The sequence below is a fragment of the Phaseolus vulgaris genome, chromosome 3, assembly GCF_051622355.1.
Source record: "Phaseolus vulgaris cultivar YP4 chromosome 3, ASM5162235v1, whole genome shotgun sequence".
Taxonomy (NCBI): Eukaryota; Viridiplantae; Streptophyta; class Magnoliopsida; order Fabales; family Fabaceae; genus Phaseolus; species Phaseolus vulgaris.
Window position 1 is genome coordinate 11,682,512 of NC_143500.1, and position 20,578 is coordinate 11,703,089.

The window sequence follows — 20,578 nt, forward strand, 5'->3', positions numbered from 1 at the left end:
AATTTGTGCAGAGTTTTCCTTCTTCTATATATTTCAACATGAGAAATACAAGGAGGAAGACACCTTATTTATAGGAGATAGTGCATTGGAAAACAAGAAGTAAGGGTAGGATGGGAAACCTAAAAGTGGGGCTTAAGCATTGACTAAGGTCAATGCCACACCCTAGGCCACTTCTTCTAGAAATTAGGTAAAATAACAAGCTAAAGTGATAAGCACACCCCCTATTATGCTAAAGGACAACCTATTCTACTAAAATTACAAATAAAGACACTAGCTGATGCTCAGCTCCTAAGGCCTGTGCTCAGCTCCTAAGGCCTGTGCTCTACTCCTCGTGGTCCTCTGGGGAAGGCTAGGTACTAAAGCATTGGCTAGTGGATTCTGACCTAGCCTTGTGTCTTGAGTCATGCTTCTACTCATCCTCCGAGAAGGCTGAGCCTGGTATGTGGGCGCACTCTCTTGTAGGTCCTCATCATGTTCTCTGCGTGGGAGAGAATTTGTCCTCGAATTTGGAAGACCTGTAGAGAAAATAGTCAGATCACTAACATTGAAAGAATTACTTCCTAAATATGTATCAGGCAGATCTAACTCATAAGCATTGTCATTGATCCTTTTAATGACCTGAAAAGGGCCATAACCACGTGGTAGAAGTTTGAACTGCCTTTGAGTAGGGAAGCAATCCTTCCTCAAGTGAAGCCAAACCGAGTTCCCAGGTTCAAAGATCAATGCCTTGCGCCCCTTATTATCATGCTGAGCATACTTCCCTACCTTCCTTTCAATTTGAAGCTTGATGTGATGGTGCAAGTTTTAATAAAGGAAGCTTTTTCAAAACCATCCTTGCACAACACCTCATCAAGTATAGGAATAGGAAGTAGGTTAAGGGGTGTGAGGGGATTGAATTCGTACATTACCTCAAAAGGGGTGTGAGAAGTAGTAGAATTAACTACCTGATTATAGGCAAACTCAATGTGAGGAATCAAGTTTTCCCACACCCTTGGTTCCAGAAATAAGGCATCTCAACATTTGAGCCAAAGTCCTATTGCCACTTCTGTTTGACCATCAGTTTGTGGGTGGCAAGTAGTAGAAAACAAAAGTTTATGTCAAGTTTTCCCCACAATGTCCTCCAGAAGTGACTCAAGAACTTAGAGTCTCTGTCAGATACTATACTTCTAGGAAGCCCATGCAATCTAACAACTTCCTTGAAGAAGAGATTTGCAATATAACAAGCATCACCTACTTTGTGGCATGGTATAAAATGAGCCATTTTTTAAAAGTGATCCACCACCACAAAAATAGAGTCCATACCCTTAGATGTCTTGGGAAGACTTAAAATGAAATCCATAGAGATGTCTACCCAAGGCATGTCTTGGATGGGAAGAGGGGTATATAAACCATGGGGTTACACCTTATACTTAGGCTTCCTACATGCTATGCATTTATCACAGAAGCTATGTACGGATTTGCGTATGTGGGGCCAAAAGAAATGCTCATGCAATGTATCTAAGGTTTTAGCTACCCTAAAATGTCCCATAAGACCACCCTCATGTGCCTCTCTAACAAGAGATTGCCTCAAAGACCCTTGAGGGACACAAAGTCTTTTCCCTTTGAAGAAAAAACCATCATGTATGATAAAGTCTTTGTGTCCCCCCTTTGAGCACTCTTGATAGATGTGAGAAAAATCAAGATCATCTTGGTAGATTTCCTTTATGTGATCAAAGTCCAAGTATTTAGTATCCAAAACATTTAACAAGGTGTGCCTTCTTGAAAGAGCATCCACAACCACATTAGCTTTTCCTTGCTTATGTTTGATCACATAAGGAAATTTCTCAATGAACTCTACCCATTTGGCATGTCTCTTGTTTAGCTTGCTTTGGCCTTTCAAATATGTAAAGGATTCATGATCAATATGTATCACAAATTCCTTTGGGAAAAGGTAATGTTGCCAATTTTCAAGGCTCTTACAAGAGCATAAAGTTCATTATCATAGGTTGAGTAATTGAGATGATTCTGCTTGAGTTTTTCACCAAAGTAAGCTATGGGGTGAACCTCTTAAAGGAGGATAGCCTTAATGCCTATGTTGGAGGCATCACATTCAATTTCAAATGTCTTAGTAAAGTTGGGAAGTGCTAAAATGGGGGCTTTGGTCAATTTATCTTTCAAAGTTTCAAAAGCTTTTTCTTGTTCTTGGCCCCATTTAAACACCACATCCTTCTTTACTATGGCATTGAGAGGTGTGACAATGGTACTAAAGTCTTTCACAAACCTCCTATAAAAACTAGCAAGGGCATGAAAGCTTCGTACCTCACTAACATTGGTGGGTGTTGGCCAATGTCTAATTGCTGCAACCTTTTCTTCATCCACATGCACCCCTTTTGAACTCACAACAAACCATAGAAAGTCTATGTGATCTATTGCAAGCACACATTTTTGCGGATTAGCGCATACAATACTTGCCTAACATGCTCCTTATGATCTTTTAAAGACAAACTATAAATGAGGATGTCATCAAAATAGACCACTACAAACTTGCCAATGAAAGGTCTTAAGACATGGTGCATAAGTCGCATGAAGGTGCTTGGAGCATTGGTTAAGCCAAAGGGCATGACTAACCACTCATAAACCAATTTTGGTCTTAAAGGCGGTTTTCCATTCATCCCCCGATTTCATCCAGATTTGGTTATAACCACTCTTAAGATCAATTTTGGTAAATATTTGAGATTCATGTAACTCATCCAACAAGTCATCTAACCTAAGGATGAGATGCCTATACTTAATGATGATATTGTCTATGGCTCGACAATTGTTGAGCCAAATGGTGTTTAAGCTTTGAAGAATCCAAACCCCTTTGAAGGATGTTGAAGGCTATGATGTACTTGTTGTTGCTGAGCTGTCTTAGATAGGATTTGGGGTAGATTGTTTATGTAATCCACTCTTGATTGAATCCAAAACATAGGCATTCTCAATCTTTTAAAAAAAAAGTGTTTTTCAAGCTAAGTGAAAAACAACCTGTTGTTTTGTCGAAACAACTGATTGTTTTATACTTAGGTGTTTTTAGAAAAGACTGAAAACTGTTTTTATGGTTGACTTGCTGTCAAAACCAAAACAACCGTTTGATTCGTGGAAATAACCGATTGTTTGTTTTGGTATCATAACAGAAAACTGTTTTGTGCTTTGACTGAGCATTAAATGATTTTCCAACTGTTTACGCTCCAGTTTTTAATGCTTTGACCAATCTTTAAATGCAATGAAAAGTTTGTTAAGATTTGATAACAAATAACATCTTTGAATATATTCAGAAAAACAGATTTTAGTTTTCCACTTACACAAGTTTTGAAATTTTGAAAGAGTTGAGATTGCTTAGAGATTGAGTTTGATCAAAGAGTGTGAGATATGATTTTCTGCATGTATTGATTTCAGATTTGTTTCTGTAACAAGTGTAATCCTTGTATCTGTTGAAAGAACCTTGTGTGTTTGCTGAGAAGTGTTGTGTGTTCTTGAGGGGATCAAGATCGGCATTCTTAGTGTTGGTGTGTTGGCCAAGAGAAGTGTATGTCTTGAGGGGATCAAGGTCACTTTCTTGGTTGTGTGGTAAGTGATCTAGGTTTGATTACTTAGTGGAATTCCTCAGTGGTTTCTGAGAAGACTGGATGTAGCTCTGGGTTTAGAGTGAACCAGTATAAACATATGTGTGCATTCTCTCTACCCATAATCTCTTTAAATTCAGTTTTGATATTTGCAAACTGGTATAAACAACCGATTGTTTCTGCAAAATAACCAATTGTTTTTTTGGTGCTGTTGTTTTTGCTTTGTGTTTTGGCAAACTGATTCTTTATCATTTGTTTCTCGAGATAATTTCATTCTTGACTTAAAAGATTGCGAAAACCCTCTTTAAACAATTCACTCCCCCTCTAGTTTAAAGCCATCCATTCTAACACTGTACACATCCTCAAACTCCCATCCTTTTTAGGGACAAGAATCACAGGCATAGCACAAGGACTCATGTTATCTTGGACCCAACCCTTAGCTATTAATCCCTCCACTATTTGTTGAATTTCCTTGGTTTCAGTTGGATTGGTCCTATATGCTGGTCTATTTGGTAAAGAAGCCCCGGGTATGAAGTCTCTTTGGTGCTCAATTCCCCTTAGAGGAGGTAATCCTTTAGGGGGGGATCTTGGAACACATCTTCAAACTCTTTTACCAAAGGGTCCAAGCACATAGGACTATCTACCGCCGTCTCACTCTTAAGGGTTTTCTTTGGATAAGCTATGAACATAGCTTTTTGAGAAAGCATTACCTTTTTAACCTCTTTTGAAGAAATGAGAAGGCTTCTCTTAGAACTCTTTTTTTCCTTTTCATTTTCTCTCTTTTCTTTCATTTTGACTTGGTCCTCATGGACCTCTTTTGGTGAGAGAGATTTTAGTGTGACCTTATGCCCATGGAAGGTAGAAGAGATTTTGTTGGTAAGGCCATCATGTAATGTTTGCCATGGCCTACCTAAAAGAATGTGTGTGGCTTCCATAGGTACAACATCACACAAGACCTTATCCTTGTTGATGCGAATCAAATAAAGAAGGCTTTTAATAATGAAGGACAAGATCATTCGCCCTCACATTTAAAGTTCTTCTTATTATTCTTTGCAAAAGATGAGGCCCAAAGCCCAAGCCCACGCCCAAGAAGGCCAAAGCCCAAAAAGCCCAAGTTCATCTCATGAAGGGCAAGGCCAAGTATTAAATAATAAAGAATATTGTTGAAGGTGCTTAGAGGGAAACATTAGAAACCTCTATTGTTAAAGCATCTTTTAGTCTTTAGTTAGGAGTTTTAGGGGGGGTGCGTTAGTAGATAGGTGTAGGAGTAAATAAGGAGGTGCCAAAGTGAGAGAAGGGATCACACCTTCCTCATGCATTGTTTTAGGCGCCAATTCTAGAAGCTTTTAGGAGGGAGTTTTTGAATTTGTGTAGCTTACATTTCAGCACCTTAGGCTATAAATTAAGGTGCAGCCCTTGTATTTTTCAGATTGGAATTAATCTAAGAAAACTCTACTCAAATTTTGAGTGATCTTTGGAGAGCTTTTAAGCCTTCTTCTCTAGTCTTATCTTGATGGATCAATGGAGTCCTCAAGTGGCGGCATCACTCTTATCTAGGAGCATTCCACACTTCTAGTGGCGAGATCATCCAACATCCTTCCATCTTCATGAGCACTCTCTTCTCCTTCCTTCCTCCTCTTTCTATTGTTTTTGTTAGCTTGTGTTCTTGAGTTTTGGTTTGGTGTTCTTGCTGTTTTTTATGAGTTTTGGTTCGGCAGTTATATTTCAGCCCATTCATCTTGCTCCTTTGTTTTTCTAGCTCATTTGTTCGGTTCAATTCATTCTATAAGTAATATGTTCGGTGCAATTGCTTTTTCTTCCACCTTATTCGGTTCAATTTGACTATAATTGGTTCATCCAAATGAGTTTGGGATTTGGTACTAGTTTTTGGTGAGTTCTTGTCTTAGAACAATGATCCAACTCTGAGAAAAGTGCCTCTATAATGTCCAGCTCAAGGTGATTCCTAAGAAGGTCAAGAACCTTTCTCTATGAGGTTATTGGAATCACATCATGTGGTATCATGAGTTTAGGTGTGTTCTTGTTTAATTGTTGAGTTGTGTAGCACTTTATTTCAAGAGATCTTTTAATTTCTTGCAATTTAAGTTTCTGTTTTAGGCTTAATTGAGTTTTTCTTGCTGTTTTTTCTTTTGTTACACCAAGTGTTTGTGAAAAGGTTTATGACACTCATTGTTCATATGAGTATGGCTGCTCTTTTGGAATGACATTCACCTTCCTAGAGCTGACCTTAAGCTTCCTTTCACTTGTTGATACATCTTGTAATATGTCTTTTAATTTTGTAATCATGTCAAGTTTTGTCTTAGTCATGTTATTCCATAATTGTCATTACTTCTTGTAGTACTTTTATTGCTTTGATTGTTTCTTGCTTTGGTTTACTTTCTGTTTTGAGTTTATTGCTTGATCCTTTGTGAATTTTCATTTTTAGATTTGAGTTCATGCTTGTATTCTAGCTCTATACAAGTTCCTTTACACAATTTCCATTATGTCTTTGCTAGTTCATCATACTGTTTTTCATTCCTAAATAGGTTCCTCTGTTTTCTTACAAACGTGCTACTGTTTTCAATTTACTGCAATTAACTGGCTCACTGGAAAATTGTGAAAATTTGGATTTACATTCTTCAAAGTGTTACAAAAGCATAGCAAAAAGAAGTACAAAAAAATTCCAAGTACACAAAAAATGATAAATAAAATACGAAAAGTGTACATTACTGCCGAAAAAAAGACGGTAATTGGGCAGCAATTTTGAAAAATTTATTTCTCTCAATTGGCTTACTGTTTTTAGTTCGTTCCAGTGCCATTATTGAGTTGAGACATTGAAGTTTGTGTGGTTAATTTTTCACATTCCAGTTCGCTTTCAATCGTTCCAGTTAAATCTGTAAACATAGCACAGTTTGCATACAACATTGTTTTCTTGTAGTTCTGTTTTTGTTTTTTAAATCTACTCTAGTACTTTTCTCTAGGACTCTTTTGGTGTGCCTTCTGTCCTCATTGAGTTCTTTATTTTCTTGCTTGTCTTTCATTATGCCTTTGATCTAGGAGCTTCGGTTTGAACACGTTGTTCTCTTGAAAGCTTATTAGGAAGCTAAGTCTTTACCTTTTCTTTTTTTTTTCAATAGGAGGTGTGGTGCCGTTGGACCTGCCCTTTATGCAGCAGTAGTTCTTTAATCTTTGAGTTTGTCTTTCATATAGTATTCCTTTTGCCATTACCTTTCTTTGCTTATACCTTTTCTTGTTTGTCTTTATTGTTTCATTGGTTTTGTGGTGGTTGCCTTTGAGATTGGTGTGCTTGCTTTGACATCTTTCATTTGAGGATTCCAAGACCTCAAGATCAGATTTGTGCAAGGACATTATTTCTTTGAGAGTGACCTCTTTTTCTGCCTCAATTCACTTTGGCATTTTGCTTAAAACACTCACTGTTTTTGCTAATTTTGTTTCTTAACTTGTTTTCTGTTTTTGTGTGTTTGCTGTTTTTAATTACAAATGGCTGGATTTTCAAGTGATGCATCATACAAGCAGAATTCTCCTTCCAAAGCTTCAATCCTTGGTGAATTACATGAAGCACAAAGAACTATTAGACGCTTGGAAGAGAAAATGCAAAAGATGGAGGTCCAACAAGCTAGACCATCTCCTTCTATCCATGATGGGCATCATTCACAGAGACCTTCAACAAGAGGTTCTTCCAATGACATAGGCCGTGAAGAGGACCATAGGAGAAGGAGAACTCCACCCCAATTCCTTGGACATAGACATCACAACCAAGGGGAGAGACCTCACTATGGCAATGGCTACTACCAAGATGCAAAGGCTAGGCTACCTTCGGTCAAGCTTCCTTGTTTCAATGGCTCAAGTGATCCTAATGTATATTTAGATTGGGAGGCTAAGTGTGAACAAATATTTGAGATCCATGAGATCCAAGATGAGCATAAGCTTAAGCTAGCCACCTTAGAGTTTAGTGATTATGCCATGAAATGGTGGCATGGAATTGTAAAGGACATTATCTATCACAAGGGTCCTCCCGTGGACTCTTGGAACTCTTTAAAGGATCAAATGCGCGCTAGGTCTGTACCCCCACATTTTAGGAAAGACCTCATGTTGAGACTCCAACGGTTTCAACAAGGCACGCTAAATGTGGATGAATATTATAAGGAGCTTGAGACGCTTGTGCTTAAAATTGAATTAGAAGAAAGTGAAGAAGCCATGGTTGCTAGGTTTGTGAGTGGTCTTAGGAAGGATATTCAAGACATTGTTGAGTTACAAGAGTATTCATCATTGGGCTCTTTAGTTCATCTTGCAATGAAGGTGGAAGCCCAACTTGCTAAGAAAAACTCTTTTAAAAATGCTTCCAATGATGGATACTACTCCAAGTCTTGGAGAAACAAAACTTCTTTTTCTAAACATCCTTCCAAAGATTCTTCTTTCAAACCCAAGGAATCTAAGCCATCTACTTCTAGACCTAAGTCTCCCACTAGAACATCTAATACTAAATGCTTTAAATGTATGGGTTATGGTCATATTGCTGCAAATTGTCCTTCCAAACGAAGTATGTACATGCATGAGGGCATTGTAGTTAGTGAGCATGATTCGGATTCTCCAAAGCATTCATTGCATTCTCATGCATCTAGTGAGGAAGAGAGCAAATGTCCACTTGAAGGGGACTTGTTAGTTGTGAGAAGACTTCTTGGACAAGTTTCACAACCTTTTGATGAAAGTCAAAGGGAAAATATTTTCCATACAAGATGTCTTATTCAAAACAACATTTGTTCCTTGATAGTGGATGGGGGTAGTTGTGCAAATGTGGCTAGTACAAGAGTAGTAGATAAGCTTGGATTGCCTACTATCTCTCATACAAAGCCCTACAAATTACAATGGCTTAGTGAAGTAGGTGAAATCATGGTGAATAAACAAGTCCTCATTAACTTTGCAATAGGAAAGTATAAAGATGAGGTTTTATGTGATGTTGTGCCCATGGAAGCATCTCATCTTCTTTTTGGAAGGCCTTGGCAATATGATAGACATGTTTTACATGATGGCCTATCCAATACAATGTCTTTTTCCTTCCTAGGGCGCAAGGTTATAATAAAACCCATCTCTCCCAAAGAGGTTCATGAGGACCAAATAAAAATGAAAACTAAAAGAGAAAATGAGAAAGAAAAAGAAGTAAGTACTACACCGAGTCACACCATTTTCTCCTCTAAATCCATCATGTTGACTCGTGCTATGCCTCAAATGGACCCTCCAAGGTCTTCTTCTTCTTTATCTTTTTCATTACCCAAGGTTCCTATTTCAACACCAACTTGGTTAAAATATGTTAAGGATGATTTTTTCATACCTCCTAATGGGTTTCACCATTTAAGAGGTCTTTTTCCAAAAAACATCATCATTCCCAAACAAATTTTTCCAACTTGGTCGATTTATAGGACCTCCTTTTCTGCAATCCCTTTGGTTCCATCCGCTAAGTCATGTATTCCTTTCTCTTACACTTTTGATTGTAAAAGTAAACTGACTTTGTTATATGCAGGGATTCAGAATTCGTGGGCGAATTCTCTCCAACTCGGGGAGTATGATGCGAATCAAATAAAGAAGGCTTTTAATAATGAAGGACAAGATCATTCACCCTCACATTTAAAGTTCTTCTTATTATTCTTTGCAAAAGATGAGGCCCAAAGCCCAAGCCCACGCCCAAGAAGGCCAAAGCCCAAAAAGCCCAAGTTCATCTCATGAAGGGCAAGGCCAAGTACTAAATAATAAAGAATATTGTTGAAGGTGCTTAGAGGGAAACATTAGAAACCTCTATTGTTAAAGCATCTTTTAGTCTTTAGTTAGGAGTTTTAGGGGGGGTGCGTTAGTAGATAGGTGTAGGAGTAAATAAGGAGGTGCCAAAGTGAGAGAAGGGATCACACCTTCCTCATGCATTGTTTTAGGCGCCAATTCTAGAAGCTTTAAGGATGGAGTTTTTGAATTTGTGTAGCTTACATTTCAGCACCTTAGGCTATAAATTAAGGTGCAGCCCTTGTATTTTTCAGTTTGGAATTAATCTAAGAAAACTCTACTCAAATTTTGAGTGATCTTTGGAGAGCTTTTAAGCCTTCTTCTCTAGTCTTATCTTGATGGATCAATGGAGTCCTCAAGTGGCGGCATCACTCTTATCTAGGAGCATTCCACACTTCTAGTGGCGAGATCATCCAACATCCTTCCATCTTCATGAGCACTCTCTTCTCCTTCCTTCCTCCTCTTTCTATTGTTTTTGTTAGCTTGTGTTCTTGAGTTTTGGTTTGGTGTTCTTGCTGTTTTTTATGAGTTTTGGTTCGGCAGTTTTATATTTCAGCCCATTCATCTTGTTCTTTTGTTTTTCTAGCTCATTTGTTCGGTTCAATTCATTCTATAAGTAATATGTTCGGTGCAATTGCTTTTTCTTCCACCTTATTCGGTTCAATTTGACTATAATTGGTTCATCCAAATGAGTTTGGGATTTGGTACTAGTTTTTGGTGAGTTCTTGTCTTAGAACAATGATCCAACTCTGAGAAAAGTGCCTCTATAATGTCCAGCTCAAGGTGATTCCTAAGAAGGTCAAGAACCTTTCTCTATATGGCTAGTGGAATCACATCACTTGTATTTACCAATTGAGAAGGCTATGAGGACTTGTTTATTTACTATTATTTCCCCCATCTTCACTTAGCCATTGAAGCTTGTAGGGCTTTGCATGAGAGATGATGGGTAACCCAAGCTTGTCCACCACTCTTGTGCTTGCCACATTTGTACAACTACCCACATCCACAATTAAGGAACACAATTTGTCATTAATGAGGCACCTTGTGTGAAAAATGTTTTCTCTTTGACTTTCATCAAAAGGCTTTTGGACTTGGCCAAGCATGCACCTCACTACTAACAAATCTCCCTCACATGGAATTTCATACTCTTCCTCACTTTGGCTCCTAGAAGAGGTAAGGGACCTAAACCTTTTGAGAGTTATGGTCACTCATGACAACCATCCTATTTCTTTTAGAAGGACAATTACTTGCAATATGCCCAAAGCCTAGACATTTAAAACATTTTTTACTTGAGGTTTTGGTGGGTGACTTAGGATTAGAAGTTGAGGGTTTAAAAACTCTAGGATTGTAAGTGGAGTCTTTGACAAAATTGGAAGGAAAGGTTTTTGAAGAAGTTTCATTTTTATCCTTCCATGTTGATGTGTAGAAGCCATCATTATGAGTAGTTTTGAAATGTGTTTTCTTTAAAAATTGTGATTCAACCTTGATGGCTAGGTGAACCAACTTTTCCAAATAGGAATACTCATATAATTCTACCACATCTTATATTTCTCTTCTTAAACCACTAACAAATATAGTTATCTTTGACTCCTCATTTTCATGCATATCTATCTTAGTCAAAGTAGTTTCTAGATCTTTATAGTACTCATCTACAATTCTAGGTCCTTATTGAAGTCGTTGGAGCTTCAACAAGAGTCCTTCCTATAATGAGGAGGAACAAACCTCGCGCGCATAAATTCTTTCAAATCATACCAAGAGACAACAATTGGCCTCTTGTTTAGCTTAATGTCCATTACAACTTGGTGCCACCATTGCATGGCATTGTCTAAAAATAGGGAGGCTAGTTTTACCTTTTGTTCCTCTTGGACCTCATATACATTAAAAAATTTCTCAACCTTAGCCTCCCATCCTAAGTAAATATTGGGATCACTTTCCCCACTAAAGCTAGGCAATTTGCCATAGGAAAAAGAAATTTTAGAAGGATGGTGTTGGTGGCGCCTTTCATCATATTGGTGAATTGTCCAATCTTCATCTTATTCTTGGGTGCCGTAATGGTTGTAGCTCCTTGAAGCTCTCCTTTGCTCCCACCTCCTTCCTCTTGGTTGTCTTTCATGTGCCGTTTCAAGTCTTTGAAGTCTTTCCTCCAATTGTTGCATTTCTTTCTCTTGTTGGGCTAAAGATCTCTTTGTTGCCGCAAGCTCACCCATAAGGAAAGCTTTTTGGGGAGATTGAGGTTCTGCTGATTGCCCTGAAGAAAGAAGTGCCATAAAATTGCACAAAGAGTCAAACAATTAGTGAAAGAAAAAATTTAATAACCCTCTCCTCACTTGTGTCATTCTTTTGTGTAACAAAGAGGAGACAAGATCCAACCACTCAAAAATAATTTTCTCTCAACAAAGGTCTATCTTGGGGTTTCAAGCTCTTAAATGAAAAAGGACAAAGCCTTTAACACTTGATCTCAAAAGAACCACAACAAAACTAAAGGGTTTTAGAAGACAAACAAGAAAAGCTCAAAACAAAGAAGCTAAACCAAGTTGGAAAAAAAGATTATGAAAAAACTGTTAAAGAAGGACAAGGAAGAAAAAGCACACAAAAAAACTCTAAGATACTTACTTAACCTTTAACAATGAAGTTTTACTCTTGCTAGAAATTGTAAAAGCAAAAGGATCAAATTCCACAATGTTGAAATCAATTTTCCAAATGAAATGAATCCACTTTTTAAAAATGTTGGTCTTGCAAAAGAATTTTGCGCAACTTGTCCTTTCCTTTTCTTTTTATCCTTGTTTATGGTTTATGGAAATAATCTGTCCATCATTCTTGTCATGCATATTGTCATTCATTTCCAATTTTTCACAAAAAACAAAGCTTGGGATTAAAATTAAATGAACACTTGCAATCTATGTTTGCAACTACAATCTACTTCCACTTAAACAAATTTCTAGTTACTTTTTATACCTTTACAATTAAAAGCAAAATAAGTAGAACCAAAATAAGGATTCCTAGAAACACTAAGAACATATGACTCAAACACAAAGAGGTAAGAACAAAAAATTGGACACAAAATAACATTCAAAAGTGAATTGAAAGCTATTGAATAAAGAAAATGCCAAATTGAAAAAAACAAGAAAGTACATGCTGAATTTAAATTTTCTTGAATGTAAAGGCAAGAATTTAAAGGTGCAAGAAAGTATGCTTAAAAAACCAAAGCTTCGATAACCACATGATGTCAGTTGATTTTAGATTGTTCCATTTTAGAGGTGACACTTTACTTATGATTGCGATTTTTAACAGGTTTATGGTGAGAAATAGGGAAGATCCCCATTGGACACAAACTTAACCAAGTGGTTAAGTAAGTGTGAAAGTTCAATTTCAAAGGCAAAGAGGAAAATCAAGATAAGGTGATAGTGATGATGCATTGCGGAAATTGAAAAAACATGAAAGGAAACGATTAAGATGCCCATGGTTGAATGCTAAATGGAAGAACAACATAAGAACACAAAGGAAAATCGAATTATAACAAGTATATAACACAAGAGTAAAGTGACGTAATGGAAATGAAGGAAAAGGATGGAAGAAGAAAGCTTATGGTGTGAATTGAGAAGGGACACGCCACTTGAGAGCTCTCAAACTCACTCAAGATAAGACCTATTACTAGAGCAAATAATCCTCACATAATTTGTGCAGAGTTTTCCTTTTTCTACATATTTCAACATGAGAAATACAAGGAGGAATGCACCCTATTTAAAAGAGATGGTGCGTTGGAAAACAAGAAGCAAGGGTATGATGAGAAACCTAAAAGTGGGGTGACCTTAAGCATTGACTAAGGTCAATGCCACACCCTAGGCCACTTCTTCTAGAAACTAGGTAAAAATCAAGCTAAAGTGATAAGCACACCCCTCTATTATGCTAAAGAACAACCTATTCTACTAAAATTACAAATAAAGACACTAGCTGATGCTCAGCTCCTAAGGCCTGTGCTCTACTCCTCGTGATCCTCTAGGAAAGCTAGGTACTGAAGCATTGGCTAGTGGATTCTGACCTAGCCTTGTGTCTTGAGTCATGTCCTAGTCATCCTCCAGGAAGGTTGGGCTTGGTCAGTGGACGCACTCTCTTTTAGGTCCTCATCAGAATTCCACCTTTTAGAAGCCGAATTGCCACTAGCTATCATTTAGTGTTAATCACGAAATTATGCAAAATGCTACATTATCTAGAAAGATAAGTGTTATCAGTTATGAAGAATGTTGTAAAGAAAAAGGAACAAAGATTGAAGATGCATTAAATGCAACAATCATGATAAAGCTTGTTAGACAAAGAATGGACAATGCATATAACCTAAAACCTCATTGACTATAAATAATCATCTAATGAATATCTTCTTCAACAAGTATATGAAAAGGAATTCATCAAGAAGAAGAATGAGAATTGATAAAAGGAAGGTTATGGAATGCCATAAAGGTTACTCAAATAAAGAACCTTCCACTAAGTCAATAGATTAGAGGTTGTAACATACAAATATCTTGATCAAACGATAGACTACACCCCATAGCTTCGTAGAAGGATCCTCAAGTTGAAAGAAGATAAAAGTATTAGGATCCTAAGAAACCAAATGGAAACCACTTAGAATGTTTATCAAGTTACCTATGAGAGTGAGCCAAACCATTCTATACATCGAAAGACGCTACCCTTTCGAGAGAGCAAGATTATATGAATTAGGAGAGAAAGCTTAAACATTGTATTCGTCATTAGACGCAATCCTCCCTAGTCATCAAACCGAGTGATTAGTAGATCATTAAACACCAAAATTCCATATATTAGCCAGGAGTAGTTGTTTAGAAAACAATACTCGGGTAAGCTATGAGTGGTTTAAGTAAAGAATACACCATGATAGGGTCAAACATTAATGACTACAATATGAAAGAATACTTGGTTAGTCAGGAGTGGCTAGGTGCAAAGAATACTCAGTTAGTCATAAGTGACTTGAGCAAAGAATACTCAAGTTAGCCAAGAATGACTTGAGCAAATAATACTCAGGTTAGCCAAGAGTGACTTGACCAATGAATACTCAAGTTAGTCGGGAGTGGCTTGAGCAAAGAGTACTTAATTAAGACAAGAATGACTTGTGTCAAGAGTACTTAAGGGGTTAGTCAGGAGTGGCTACGAGCCCAAAGAATATTTAATCTTTACTTTGCAAGTATGCTTAGTTGAACTTGACTGGTTTAGTTAAGAATTGAATTTGACTTGATGTGATAGATGAACTAATATAAATCATTATGTATAGTTTGTCTCTTCTCTCTCTTGTTATATTCCATGATATACTCATCTAAACTAATCCAAGATTGAGATATATATGTGATAACCTATTAAAATGATTGTTGAACTTTTCTCTAATAAGCCTTTGATATATTTATACTTGATTTGATTGATCATGCGCTAAATAATGATGATTTAATCACTTGTTATAGTAAACATTGATATTTACTAGTTAATTTATGTAGTTAAGTTATAGAATTTGAATCTCATGTAACCCACTAAACTAGATGAGCCAAACTTAAAGTGAGCTTTAGTTCGTTTGACTATATTAGTTATGAATTTTACTCCAAGAGACATGTTTCAAGTTGTATAAGAAGAAACTTACTTGAAACGTGCTTCACTTTAAAGCTTGCCTTTTTGACATACTTACATAGGTCACATACACATTATATATTGTCTATCAGACTAAAGAATCCTAGTCTGATCTATAGACTTGATAAATAAGAAAATAACTTAAACAAATGATTCATTTTAATGTAGTTAAGTATGTATGATATAACATATCAAATGAAAAATTATCAAGAAGTTAGAATTATTTCACAAACAATTTTTGCGAAATTTTTAAAAAAAATTATTCCAATAACAATTCAATGCTCCATTTTTGTATTTTTTTTCCGCAGTTGGTATAGAGCTAATCTCTAAAGGACTGAGTGTCTAACCGCGTTTAGAGGAAAATATCAAACACAAGGAGAGCACACACAATAATATAATAACTTTGTCTTACTAACTCTTCCTAGTTTGTGCAGAAAATTAATTTTTAACTAGTTTCTCTCACATGCGGTTGAGAGCTTTAATGCGGAAACAACATATCCCAATCATTCTCCCAAATCGGATCAAGATACCTAATAGTGCATTAAATGATGCTTGTTTCCATGAATGCCTCCATATTTTCATCCACATCGTCAACATGGAAAACCCTAAATGTCAGTTCAGTTGCCTTCTTGTTACTTATCAAAATAGTTATGTCTTCCGTATCCCTCAAGTTTACTTCCTTACACCTCCTTATTTGAAGAAAATCTTGAATCCTCGAAAAAGTCTTTGTCCATAGAGAATAGATGGCTCCTATGAAATCTACACAAACAATACCATCCATCTCAATTGTTGTTGAAGCCATAATCGTATTTTTGGAGTCATACTTTATTCCAGGTAGATTCTTAGACTTCAAAAGCTTTGAAAGAATGGATCTTCCTTTGGTCCTAGGTCCAATAGGTTGGGTGAAATTTTTAGGGCTAAGAAACTACTGGAATAATGAAACATAAAGTTAGTTTTGGTCGAATGCTCATATTGAATAAGAAGGAATCGTTAGAGAAACTGATGGAGAAAAGGTTGAAATCACACAACAACCATCGCAATCGAATGCCTACAAAAGAAGAAGGAATGTATTTTTCCTCGTTATGGGATGATGTTCTTACTACTAAAGAAATAGATACTACATTATATATAGTGTTTCAAGACCATCAAAAGGTTCAAATGCCACAATATGAGGGTTTATGAAAAGTCCAAATCTTTTACCAATGGGAAGGATGGTTCACAAAGTCCTATATAAGATAATTCTACCAAGAACTGGATCATGTAATCATGTTTATGAGAAAGATGGATTTGCAATATTCCATGTTTTGAAAGGAAAAAAAGGATAAATATCCTAAGACTCGTTCTTGAGCATTGGATGACGACCTTCAATGATCTTTTCAACTAAAATATAAAGTGAGACTCACATCTCTTACTGCATACTCTTCACCAAAATAATTTGATTGTTTAATGTGTCAACCTATAACAAACCCTCAAACAATATCATAGGGGAATGGAGTCACTCCACGCAGGCCAAAATTCATATTATAGATGTTGTTAAAGAACAATAAACTTCCTAAATATGTTGAAAGGGAGTCCTCAGCACAAATGAGACCTCATCAATAGTCTCTCCAACAACTCCCATAAAAATCAATACCTCAACTATCTCACAAACGAAACTCCAAGATACTTTCACCACCTCCCAAACAAAAACTTTCCAAAAGATTCAAACACACTCATTTAAACCTTATGTCAAATAAATAAGATTTGATGGTGATTGATGAACTCATTCAAAAAGAAGTTATGAAAGCACAACATAACACAAAACCTGAATTGCATTGCAACTAGAAGCCATAATAAGGTTGAGCCCACATGGAGCTATAAGTCAGTTCAAAGAAATCAACAAAGGAGCAGACCTTGACAACTCCCACAGACGATTAACAAACTTCCTCACAAAAGACTACAAATTCTAGTTCCCCAAGTTCTCCAACATCTAAAAAAAGGTTTATCTTTATACTTCTAAGCAAATGAGATGATACTTGAAGACATGATCACTGATGCCAAACCTATCTCCATCCTAAATCCAAGTGAAACTTATCTTGAGATAGTTGATGTTGCAACCGTAAACGCATTATTGCCAAGTTGAAAAAGTATCCATGGAAATGCAGATGAAAAGTATGTCTTGATTGAATTTGCATCAGAAGATGAAGATGAGGCAAAAAGTAAGGACCATATGGCACCATAGAAAGGTTCTTCTATTTAGAGAAGAATGATTGCCAAATTTTTACATCACCATCACCACCATCACTATTAGTATCAACATTATCATAAAAAACTATATTATCAAAATCAGTTGCATCTAGAATTGAATCATTTAAATTTGTTCCTCCAATTAAGTAAACATTTACATCATCATCTTCAACTTGAGTTTGCTCAACCTCAACAAAATTATCTTCTTCTTCAGTTATCCATCCATTATTAAACTCAATTTCATCAAATGGGAGAACAAAAAATTTCTATTTTTTTGTTTCTCAACTTCAAGTTATACTTTACATAAACCAAGTCATTCATTTTTTTTTCTGATGCCAACGATTTCTTCTTTTTGTATGAACCTATAATTAAATATGAAATTTTATTCAATATATAAAACAGATCAAGAAAATTAAAAACCTTAAAAAACTTCATGAACTTGAATTACCATTTCAAATGAGCTCCAATTAATCTCACACCCTGAAGAACTACAAGTTAAACTCAAAACTCGAACAACAAACCTTTTTAGTTATGGAGTTCCATCCCCAAACATGTCCCACCATTCTCCAGGGAACATAACTTTCCTACACTCCATTGCATTTTCCATAGAAAATAGTTCTCTAGCATAGTGAAAATCAGAAAGTTGCAAATTGATTTTTGTCCTTTCTGCAACGTCATTAATCAATTTTATCATGCTTATGCCCCCCTTTCACCTCAACATCATCATTTCTAAAAGTTGGTTCATAGTGAAAGTGGGGGTTTAGGTAATAGGCAACTGCATGCAAAGGCCTATGAAACTAATTACCCACCTCCGATAAATGATTTTCCAAACAGGTTCATAACTATGTACCAGTTATGTTATATTATAAATAATTACACAAATAAATAAGTATTTAAATTTACAAAGGAAGAAAGTAAGATATGTTACCTTTTCTTGATATAATTAAAGTTGTTTTTAATCTTCTTTTTGGCGCAATCGATCTCCTCATATATAAATCACATAGCGAGTTTTGCATCTGAATCTACCAATCGAAGGAACACCATAAGGGGACAACAACTTTTAAGTATATAGTTACATTCTTCTAAAATCGACTATCTAATACCATATTTTGAACTTTCCTCCCTTCCTGTGAAATTCCAAACTTGCTTGTTTTCCATTCTTCAAAGTTAAACATGGTCATCAATGATGTTTTCATTTCATACAAACAAGCTAGAGTCAAGTAAGTTGTGGCAAATCTATTGCTTTTAGGCCTTATCAAGTCCCTTCCCTTTGTAAACCTTTTCAAAATGCTAATTGGCATTGTTCTACCGTAACTGTAGGTAGTGATCATTCTTCCCTTCTTGATAGTAGTTTCATGGACCTTTAATTGCTTCTTAAAATCTTCAAAGATTAAATCAATACTGCTTCCCTCATTTCCTCTTCTGAAAAGACTCTGACCAACATCTAATTATCATGCCCGGACATAAAATTAAATCTAACGTTGTCCAACTTGATCAGAAGCTCTTCAATTCTGAAAAATTTGGCTTAAAAAAAAGTCTATGACCATGTCTTTGACCACGTCCTTGTTCTCACACCACCGATCATTCTCTAGGACCCCATCTAACTCGTTCTTAGCCCTCCTCCATTTAACTAACGAATGGAAATTTTGTATTAGGATTTCCTCTCTTCAACCACTTTTGTCTTGCTTTTTGCTTCAAAACTGCCTCTTGCTTAAAGAGATTTTTGTTAAGATCTGCTAAGAGAGACCTTTTTTCCTCCCTCTCGTACACATCAAGCTCGTTTTCGTCATCTCTCGCATCCAACTCGCTAATCCTCTTTTGCAACCCGTCACACAGTTGATTCACATTCCCAAAAATCTCTTTAGTCCAAACTTTTAAGTTTGCTTCAAGTTTTTTCAATTTTTCTTTGAAAATGTACATTCCTCCACCTTGCACCTTGTAACTGGGCCATTTTTCTCTCAAAAACACCTTAAACCTACTGTCAGTTTTCCAAACATCTAGACTCTTAAACGGTTTCAGGCCCCAATCCACATACTCATCTCTTAGTAAGATTGCGCAATGATTGGAAACAAATCTGCTTAAGATGGACTGTTTACAATGGGACCAAGCTTCAATCCATTCCTTTGACACAAGAATCTTGTCAATCCTATTATTCACTAACCAACTTAGTTTGTACCAAGTAAACTTTATGCCAGTTAATGGAATATCTAACAAATTTGCTTTCTCAATAAAGGCATTAAAGCCATTTATTTCCCTACTATAATCAGACACGGACATCAAACTCTTCCTCTCCTCCCGCCTTCTAATAGAATTAAAATCCCCAATTACACACCAAGCCTTAGATAATTGTGTCAACATGTAGACACTAATCTCTTCCCAAATCAACATCTTCTCCCGTAACGAACCAAAGCAATAAACGTTCCCGATTGTGACAGGAACCCCCATCCCGACCTTCCAAAGCCCTTCAATGATAGAAAAAATCATACCATTAAAAAACCCGGACATCTGAAAACAGTTTTTTCTCCATACCGTAATGATCCCGCCAACACTATTACTTGCTCCGTTTTCAACCCAATCGACTTCATTAGAACCGTACAAAAGAAAAACACTCTCCTTACTTAACTCAAAACTTTTTGTCTCTTGTATACACATCATATATGCGTGCTCCTTACTAATCAAGTTTCTTAGATAATTTCTTTTAATGTTACCTCCTAACCCTCTTATATTCATACTAATTATTTTCATCATCAAAAACCCAATCGACCCAACAAGCACTACTACATATATAATAATTAGTAACATTAAAAAAAATATTACTAAATCTAGAAAACTGTTACTAATAAGATTTAATAACATTTTACCAAATGTAACAGATATTTTATGTAACTAAAGACTTTTAGTAACATTTTTATATTTCAATAGGTACATTTATAAAAATATCACTAAATATTTTTAGTAACATTTATTTAATAAAATTGTAACATTTTAAAAATGTTACTAAATCTTTTTAGTAATATTTATTTAATAAAAAGTAACACTATGAAAATGTTACTACAAATCTTTAGTAACTTTTTTTTTAATATAGTTTTACTTTTTTTAATATAATTTTAATATAGAAGTGACATTTTAAAAATGTTACTAAATCATTTTAGTAATATTTTTTTTGAAAAAAAGTAACATTTTAAAAATGTTACTAATTATTTTTAGTAACTTTTTTTAATAAAAAAATGACATTTTAAAAATGTTACTAAATTTTTTTAATAATGCTTTTTAATAAAACAGTAACATTATAAAAATGTTACTAAAACTTTTAGTAACTTTTTTAATAAATAAGTAACATTTTCATTATAAAAATGTCACTA

The 20,578-nt window shown here is 35.7% G+C and overlaps 1 protein-coding gene across 1 annotated transcript; it reads right to left on the reverse strand.

The window, feature by feature from the left end:
* Positions 1 to 18,842: 18,842 nt before the first annotated feature.
* Positions 18,843 to 19,661, reverse strand: LOC137839076 (uncharacterized). Its single transcript, XM_068648205.2, has one exon. It carries the CDS (start codon positions 19,659 to 19,661, stop codon positions 18,843 to 18,845), a length of 819 nt encoding a protein of 272 aa, XP_068504306.2.
* Between the last annotated feature and the right edge of the window lie 917 nt (positions 19,662 to 20,578).

Bases quoted from the DNA above. Each gene is read 5' to 3' on its own strand.
- LOC137839076 (XM_068648205.2), bottom strand. From the start codon at position 19,661: ATGGGGGTTCCTGTCACAATCGGGAACGTTTATTGCTTTGGTTCGTTA.